General features: G+C 41.3%; 1 protein-coding gene across 1 annotated transcript; it reads left to right on the forward strand.

Moving 5' to 3' along the window:
• Positions 1 to 5,629: 5,629 nt before the first annotated feature.
• Positions 5,630 to 9,181, forward strand: LOC133655481 (uncharacterized protein K02A2.6-like). Its single transcript, XM_062055696.1, has 2 exons — positions 5,630 to 8,940; positions 9,006 to 9,181. The coding sequence occupies exons 1-2, from the start codon at positions 5,893 to 5,895 to the stop codon at positions 9,042 to 9,044; spliced, it is 3,087 nt and encodes a 1,028-aa protein (XP_061911680.1). The 5' UTR covers positions 5,630 to 5,892; the 3' UTR covers positions 9,045 to 9,181.
• The last annotated feature ends 824 nt before the right edge of the window (positions 9,182 to 10,005 follow it).

Below are 10,005 nucleotides of genomic sequence, written 5' to 3' on the forward strand. Positions count from 1 at the left end.
CGAGAGGGGGTGTGATGTTCATATATTGTCAATATTCAGTGTTTTATCGGTCATATAATATTGTAAATCCCAAGTACATTCCGGGTGTCTCATTCAGTGATAAAAATTTTAAATTCCATTCCGTTTTTTTAAGGCGGTCTGTCATAACGTTTTTAGCATTCAATGAGACATTATTGTGAGGTTTTGTATTAGTGTTTCTAAAAATCAGATATACCGGCCCCCAGACACATTTTTTTCTCTAATTTTTGCCCCCCCGAGTCAAAATAATTGCCCAGGCCTGTGTTACAGTGACCAAAAATTTAAAATATTTTTGTTAAATAAAACTTTGCCTTGTTTTTATTTTTAATTGTTATATTTAGGCCTACTGCGGTGCTACATTTAAATGTTTGTCATTATGTTGGTACTGTGCAAAAAAAGTTTGAGAACCACTGAACTAGAGGATCTTTGATTTGTATTTTTTCAGTAGGTCTATTAAATAACTCCTATTAAATATAGCGGACCTTTGAATAGTGTTTTATTGTAGGTCCATCAAAACAGCAACATATATTGAGTATCTTTTCAGCGTCAGGAGGTAAGAATCTCCGGGTCAATCCAACAGGGGGCAGCATTACATCACAAGTCTTGCTCATAAAATTTGGGGTCAGTTTCATCCATATCCTGCAAATGTGCCTGGCATGAGCAAGCATCATTAACTACACTATTGTACATGTTGATAAATCAGTTGTGTTCTATTACTCTGCAAGGCATTTAAACCATTTTACTGACCAGTGTGGAAAAAAAATCCAACAGAGGAAAGGATCCACTATAAACCTCTAGTTGTATGTCAGATTGTGTGTCATTGAGTGAGTATTTAGTACATCAAGCATATCTTGCAGCCTGTGAATGCATAATGGTTGCATTTAGAGCACAAAAAGCCTCAGGCTCATTTTCGGTTTCACCCAACATTTTCTCCTCATATCTGATCAATACAAAGGCTCACTTACACAAAGTGGCCCAAATGCCCGTCAAATATCTTATCATACCACACAAATAAACAAAGAAACAAATGCTCATACAATATATTTTTTGAACCTGAAGGATTTTTTAAATAAATATTTTAAATAATTATGTACGAACCTATTTGATTTGAATACCAAACTAAAAATAATAAATATATCCTTAGGGAAATATTTAGGTTAAAAACACGTACAACACTTACACCTTTAGTTTATCAGTATGTAAAATTAAATTATGGAATGGATTATGACAAAGAAGTCAAACAAAGTCCTAATATCATCCGGTTTAAGAAACTGTTCAAACTCAAAGTGTTTACAAAGTACAAAGAAGAAGAATCCTGATAAATTAGATATTATTACCATCTCATTATGTGAATTACAACTTACTTCTTTACTTAACTATTCATGAGAACTTTATTAGTTATTTAATTTGTGTGGGTTACATATTGAGCACAGAATAAACAGATGTGTTAGCAATTGCTATGACAGGGAAAAGGGCAGGCTTGAATAAACTCTGCTTCTTCCTAGTCCTTTTGGGACATGATGTAATGTGAAATTGTGAATATGTAACACACGTAACATATTGTAACTTTGCAAGTTCGAATTAAACGAATACCATAACCAAGTTGAGTCATAAGGATCCTATTTTAATTAATATCCCTCTTTGAATATTCATCTTTTTCAAAGTTTTATTGGCACTATTATTGTAATATCTATTTATTTTTTTAAATATATTAAGGGGTAATATAACTTAATTACATCATGTTGTACGTATGTATTGGCAGGAGTCAATGTATTATTTCCTCACAATTAATTTATTATTTAATTTTATTATAGTTAATTTTTTCAGTCAAAGTGGTATGTGTTTATGCATTTTTAAATCTTTAATTTCACTTTTATTTTATATTTATTTCATAAATCACAGTAGTATTTATTAGATTTATTAATGCAATATTACTGTCATAATTATATTCCATTACAGTTTGTATTTGTCTTTATTAGTTTAAAAAAACAAGTATTTCAACAAAAAAAGGTTACCCAGCCGAGTCATACCAAAGACTATAAAAAATGGGACCCATTACCTCCCTGCTTGACACTCAGCATCAAGGGTTGGAATTGGGGGTTAAATCACCAAAAATGATTCCCGGGTGCGGCCACCGCTGCTGCTCACTGCTCCCCTCACCTCCCAGGGGGTGATCTAGGGTGATGGGTCAAATGCAGAGAATATTTGCCACACAATCATTGGTACTTTAACTTTAACTTTAAAAAGAGTTGCATTTATCAGTATTTGTAAGCGTGTGGTTATTACTCTAGTAAATCTGAAGCAAACACAATTTGTCTGTCTGACGGTGGAACAATCGTGGTAGAACACGTTCCTACATCAACACAGGTGTTTGCTCTGTGTACACACCGTCACCCAGAACCCTTTAAACCTGACAAGTTGATTTTTTCTTAATCATCTTAAAGGAATAGTGCAAGCACATGTAAAGCATTTACAGCGAGTGTGTGCTGACTGAGGGCTGCAAACGAGGGGAAGCTGGGGTTACTGTGGTCGTATAAAAAATGCATGAATGCAAAGAGGAACAGATGCGGAGAGAGAGAGAAAATCCATGTCACTGTCAGTACATCAGCAAAAAAAATCGGATGACTGCTATAATTAATTTAGACCCTTTGCTCTGCGATAAAAGAGATTATCTCCATTGAATTTGAATATTTTATTGTGTTCGTGATGCATTTTGACTCCCAAGAGATAATTAAAAGAGGCCACACACACGCGCCCTTTACACAGGACTGGTCACCTGGAACGCAAGCCTTGATTGGAACCTGAGATGGGACAGTGAACGCCTCGTGGACCACCCATCCTCTGTCTCCTGTCATGACAGATGGCCTCTGCTATCTCCCTCTAGTGCAGGGGTGTCAAAATTATTTTAGATCGGGGGCCACATTGAGAGAAATCTACTCCCAAGTGGGCCCGACTGGTACAATCACGGCACGATAACTTAAAAATAAAGACAACTTCAGATTGTTTTCTTTGTTTAGAAATTGAACAAGCACATTCTGAAATTGTACACATCATAATGTTGTTGTTTTTACACTTACATGTTGCTGTTAATAGTATTCTATCTTCCATCCATCCATTTTCTACCGCTTGTCCCTTTTGGGGTTGCGGGGGGTGCTGGAGCCTATCTCAGCTGCATTCGGGCGGAAGGCGGGGTACACCCTGGACAAGTCGCCACCTCATCGCAGGGCCAACACAGATAGACAGACAACATTCACACTCACATTCACAGACTAGGGCCAATTTTTTTTAGTGTTGCCAATCAACCTATCCCCAGGTGCATGTTTAAGCCGGAGTACCCGGAGGGAACCCACGCAGTCACGGGGAGAACATGCAAACTCCACACAGAAAGATCCCGAGCCCGGGATTGAACTCAGGACTACTCAGGACCTTCGTATTGTGAGGCACATGCACTAACCCCTGAAACATAAACCGGATTTGCACGCATCGTTTTGCCCTTTATTATCAAGATACATATTTAATTGAATGTTTCTTCTGCCACAGACAGTATATTTTGTGTAAACATAAAAAAAAACTTGGTCAAACGATTTCAATGCATTTATAAGTACATTTTGAGCACATTCAACTATACTGTGTTCAAAAATGATAACTGCGATAATTTTGGTCACGATAACTGTGATATGAAATGTGTGTATCGTTACATCCCTACTACAATCACGCGAAAAGACATGTTATACAAACCCCGTTTCCATATGAGTTGGGAAATTGTGTTAGATGTAAATATAAACGGAATGCAATGATTTGCAAATCCTTTTCAACCCATATTCAGTTGAATATGCTACAAAGACAACATATTTGATGTTCAAACTGATAAACATTTTTTTTTTTTGCAAATAATCATTAACTTTAGAATTTGATGCCAGCAACACGTGACAAAGAAGTTGGGAAAGGTGGCAATAAATACTGATAAAGTTGAGGAATGCTCATCAAACACTTATTTGGAACATCCCACAGGTGAACAGGCAAATTGGGAACAGGTGGGTGCCATGATTGGGTATAAAAGTAGATTCCATGAAATGCTCAGTCATTCACAAACAAGGATGGGGCGAGGGTCACCACTTTGTCAACAAATGCGTGAGAAAATTGTTGAACAGTTTAAGAAAAACCTTTCTCAACCAGCTATTGCAAGGAATTTAGGGATTTTACCATCTACGGTCCGTAATATCATCAAAGAGTTCAGAGAATCTAGAAAAATCACTGCACGTAAACAGCTAAGCCCGTGACCTTCGATCACTCAGGCTGTACTGCATCAACAAGCGACATCAGTGTGTAAAGGATATCACCACATGGGCTCAGGAACACTTCAGAAACCCACTGTCAGTAACTACAGTTGGTCGCTAAATCTGTAAGTGCAAGTTAAAACTCTCCTATACAAGGCGAAAACCGTTTATCAACAACACCCAGAAACGCCGTCAGCTTCGCTGGGCCTGAGCTCATCTAAGATGGACTGATACAAAGTGAAAAAGTGTTCTGTGGTCTGACGAAGCCTAAAATACCACAACGGAGACCCCCGGACTGTCGAACAACTTAAGCTGTACATCAAGCAAGAATGGGAAAGAATTCCACCTCAGAAGCTTAAAAAATGTGTCTCCTCAGTTCCCAAACGTTTACTGAGTATTGTTAAAAGGAAAGGCCATGTAACACAGTGGTGAACATGCCCTTTCCCAACTACTTTGGCACGTGTTGCAGCCATGAAATTCTAAGTTAATTATTATTTGCAAAAAAAAAATAAAGTTTATGAGTTTGAACATCAAATATCTTGTCTTTGTAGCGCATTCAACTGAATATGGGTTGAAAAGGATTTGCAAATCATTGTATTCCGTTTATATTTACATGTAACACAATTTCCCAACTCATATGGAAACGGGGTTTGTAGAATTACTCACTAAAAGCACTTTTAAACTGTCTACTTTTAAGCATGAAGGCTAAATTTGGGACACCACACCACAGTATTGTGGGACCTCTGATACTTATTTAAAATGGTTGAAAAATAATGTAAAATGGGACCTTTAAAATGTGAGTGAGGATACTATTAAAAAAATCAGAACCATACCAGATGGTTGCATGTGTCCTCCTGCGGGACGCCATCGTCTGCACCTTATTGATCCGCTCATCCACCCTTTTGTTCTGGTCTGTCCCCTCTGATGGACACATCTTGTATCTCTGTGTATTGGAGAAAATAAATATTACTTTTCTATTCATTTTACCATATTAAAATTGTCTGTGAGGATTTTAAAAGTCCTACTTGTTTCTACAAATAATTAATTTACACTGGTACCTCAACTTAATGGGAACTTAACTTAACTATTATTCACAATCATTATGGGAGGCAAGAACACACATTTTATTTTTTTTAATTTTAAAGATGATAAAAAACGCTTGGAAAATGTGGCTAATGAGAATCACCATTGTAGCCTTCAAAGCCCTCTAAAACAACTTCAAATCCCTCCATCAATGTCTTGTATACACACTGCAAGTAAATATAAAATATAGTAACGGACACTGTAGTGGTAGGCTATGCCTACATATCCCAGGGTGCTTTGGGGCTGGGGTTTACTTCCTGAATGACTAGTAAACATGAGAGCAACGCTACCTCTCTGTGTCCCTGAGCCATTCTTTATACATGGTGTCAGAGAGTGAAAAAGAACTCAAAAGTTATAACTTTATACTCCTGTGAAGCGGTGGATGTTATCTCTTCATGAATATAGCCTGGAGGAAGCTCAGTGCTGACAATAAAAACGGAGATAAGTGAAGAAAAGTTGCTAAGCTAGCGGAGCTACACAAACCTTTCCTGATCGACAACTAAGGGAAGATACAATGGCATCTACACAAATATCACACCCAGAACCATTTGACTTCTTAAATCCGTCAGGATGGCCAAGATGGATCAGAAGGTTTGAGAGATTTCGTGTTGTATCTGGATTAACAGAGAAAGAAGAGGAGTATCAGGTGAATTCACTTCTCTATGCTATGGGAGATGCAGCAGATGATATTTTGGCAGTTTTACCGTTGACTGATGAAAACAAAAAGAAGTATGATACAGTTAAAGAAGCATTTGAGCAGCACTGTGTGGGAAAACACAATGTGATTTTTGAAAGGGCCCAGTTTAACATGAGGTTCCAACAAGATGGAGAGAGTGCAGAAGCATTCATCACCACTGTGCACAAGTTAGCAGAACATTGTAACTATAGAGATCTGAAGGAAGAGCTAATAAGAGACAGAATTGTGGTTGGAATAAATGACAGGAGGCTGTCAGAACAGCTACAGATGGACTCAGAATTGACCCTGGTGAAGACAATACAAAGAGTGAGACAAAGTGAAACTGTTAAGAAACAACAGACATTAATGTACAACACTGCTGGAGAAGGAGACTCCAAGATAAATTTAGATGCTGTTCAGACAAGGTTTCAGCGCCTGGGGAAAAAGCCTCAACACTCAAACAAAGGCCAAAGGTCAGACACTCAAGGAGAAAAAGAGTGTGGCCGATGTGGAAAAGGACGCAGACATGCATGGAAAGACTGCCCAGCTAAAGATGTAGAATGTCGCAAGTGTCGCAAAATTGGACATTATGCAGTGGCCTGTTTCAGAGGGAAAGCAGTAAACACAGTCACAGAGTGCCAGTCAGACGGTGACAATGATCAGGAGGACTATGCTTTTCTAGGTGAGGTGCAAACACAGACTACAAGGCCTTGGATGGAAAATATACTACTCAACGGGGAAGCCATTAATTTTAAAATCGACACAGGAGCTGACGTGACATCCATACCGGAAAGTGTCTTTAAACCAACACGAGATGGCAAGTTGGAGAAACCACTTAAGAAACTGTTTGGACCGGGACGCAACCCCCTGAATGTAAAGGGCTGTTTCCAGGGGAAAATGCTGGCAAAAGGCCTCTTTACAGACCAACATGTTTATGTTGTGGCAGGATTGACACAACCACTTCTGGGACTACCAGCCATAGAGGCCATGCAACTGGTTCACAGAGCAGAGGCTGTCACAGCGACACAGCCTGAAACAGATTTCAAAGCAGCGTATCCAGCGGTGTTCCATGGGCTTGGTGAGCTGAAGGAGCCGTACCGCATAGAGCTGAAAAAAGGAGCGACACCTTATGCTCTCTCAACACCCAGACGGGTCCCACTGCCACTGAGAGAGAAAGTGCGTGAAGAACTGGATAGAATGGAAACTATGGGAGTCATATCAAAAGTGACAGAACCAACGGCTTGGTGCTCTGGAATGGTTGTGGTTCCAAAACCAAAGCAGGACAAACTCAGGATCTGTGTAGATCTCACAAAGCTAAACAAAGCAGTGAAAAGAGAACGCCATATTCTTCCCTCCGTCGACCAAACACTTGCGATGATGTCAGAGGCAAAGGTTTTCACAAAACTAGATGCTCGATCTGGATTTTGGCAAATCCCATTAACCCCAAAATCACGACCATTAACCACATTCATCACTCCTTTTGGGAGATATCTGTTCAACCGCCTGCCCTTTGGGATCAAATCCGCTCCAGAACATTTTCAAAGAAGGATGTCACAAATGTTGGAGGATTTTGAGGGCGTGCTGTGTCATGCAGATGATGTTCTTGTGTATGGCCGTGACAGACAGGAACATGACCAAAGACTGCACAGTGTGCTCCAGAAAATGCAGGAGGAAGGCCTCACTTTGAACGAGAAGTGTGAGTTTGCTAAGGAGCACATGATCTTTGTTGGTCACAAGGTTTCGGCAAAAGGCATCGAGCCCGACCCAAACAAAACAAAAGCGATTCTTCAGATGCCAGAGCCTGAATGCGCGGAGGATGTGCGCCGCCTAATAGGCATGGCAAATTACCTGTCCAAATTCTTGCCACAACTGGCTACTGTCACCGTGCCCCTGAAAGACCTACTGAGGGAGAAAAATGAGTGGGTCTGGGGGGAACCTCAACAGACTGCTTTTCAAAAGCTGAAAGAAGGACTGAGCTCACCGACAGCACTTGCTAAATATTCAAATGCAGCAGAGACTCAAGTAGCAGCAGATGCATCAGCATACGGAATAGGTGCTGTTCTCACGCAGAAACAGGCTGATGGCTCATGGCAACCAGTGACGTTTATTTCAAGAGGACTGACAGATACAGAGAAGCGCTATGCGCAGATTGAAAAGGAGGCGCTGGCAGCAACATGGGCGTGCGAAAGACTGACCTCCTACGTGCAGGGTCTACACTTCACACTCCTGACAGACCATAAGCCCCTGGTCCCACTGTTGAGCACCAGAGGTTTGGATGATCTGCCACCAAGGGTTCTGAGATTTCGTCTGCGACTCCTGAGGTATGATTATGACATTGTTCATGTCCCAGGGAAAAACCTCATCACTGCAGACACGCTGTCTAGAGCGCCGCTTCAGGACAAGATGTCACCTGGTGACTTGGAACTTGAAAGAGAGGTCCAGGTGTTTGTGAATACTGTTGTGTCCTCACTCCCCGCTACAGACACACGATTGGAAGAAATTAAACGGGCACAACAAGCAGATGAAACATGCAAAACAGTGTCACACTACTGTCTGACAGAATGGCCGGAAAAACACACGCTGAGGCCAGACGTTGCCCCCTACTGGAAGGTCAGAGCAGACCTGTATCTTGCAGATGACCTTCTCATGAAAGGCGAGAGACTGGTGATACCACAAGCACTCAGAAGGGAGATCATGACTAAACTTCACGAAGGTCATCAAGGAATCTCCAAATGTCGCTCTAGAGCCAAGGAATCGGTATGGTGGCCTGGAATCACTGCCCACATCAGAGAGGCAGTGGACCAGTGTGAAACGTGCCAAAAATATAGAATCCAGTACAGAGAGCCGCTGATGGAGACCACAGTACCAGATCGCCCATGGCAAAAGGTGGGGATGGACCTGTTTGAATGGAGCAAAAAGACTTACCTGCTTATTGTTGATTATTTTTCTAGGTACATCGAGGTGGCAGAGCTCAGAGTTACGACATCTGAGGCCACCATTGGAGCTGTGAAAGATGCTTTTAGTCATCATGGTTACGCACAGACCGTGGTTTCTGACAATGGGCCCCAGTTTTCGTCGGAGGCATTCAGAGCATTTGCAAAAGAGTGCAGCTTCACACATGTCACGAGCAGTCCTCGCTACCCACAAGCGAATGGTGAAGCGGAGCGTGCTGTTCAAACTGTCAAGAAGCTGTGGGAAAAAGACACTGACCAAGTCAGGGCACTACTGGCATACAGAGCCACACCGCTAGAGCACGGATTCTCACCAGCGCAGTTGCTGATGGGGAGGAACCTGCGCACATCACTGCCGCAGCCTTCAAGCAAGCTGGACCCTAAATGGCCCGAGCTGCAGGAGTTTCGCCAGAAGGATGAGGAAGGGCGACGCAAGCAAGCTGCAAACTACAACCACCACCACCGTTCCCGTGCGCTCCCAGAGCTCCCGTCTGGACAGAAAGTGTGGGTCACCACGGAAGCGACCCCTGGGACTGTATTGGGAAATGCCCACACACCAAGGTCATACTTGGTAGAGACTGACAGGGGCGTTCTGAGGAGAAACAGAATCCACCTCAGAGCCACAGGTACTCCTCCTGGACAACCACAAGTCACCAGGTCAGGCAGAGTGACAAAGGCTCCTGAGAGACTTGATTTGTAGAACTCTAAAGTATTTCAAGTTCTTGTTTGTGAAAAAAAAAAAAAAAAAAAAAAAAAAAAAAAAAGAAGTGTAAGCGAAAGATGATTGTAATACTATGTCAGAGTTATTCATTTACAGTGGTCTAAGTTCATCTAAAATGTTTGAATAAGTTTGCTTATTAGTTTGTGTTTGAATATGTTGTTGCTGAACTAAGAAGGGGAGGTGTAGTGGTAGGCTATGCCTACATATCCCAGGGTGCTTTGGGGCTGGGGTTTACTTCCTGAATGACTAGTAAACATGAGAGCAACGCTACCTCTCTGT

Source organism: Entelurus aequoreus, linkage group LG08 (genome assembly GCF_033978785.1).
Source record: "Entelurus aequoreus isolate RoL-2023_Sb linkage group LG08, RoL_Eaeq_v1.1, whole genome shotgun sequence".
In the NCBI taxonomy this organism is placed as follows: Eukaryota; Metazoa; Chordata; class Actinopteri; order Syngnathiformes; family Syngnathidae; genus Entelurus; species Entelurus aequoreus.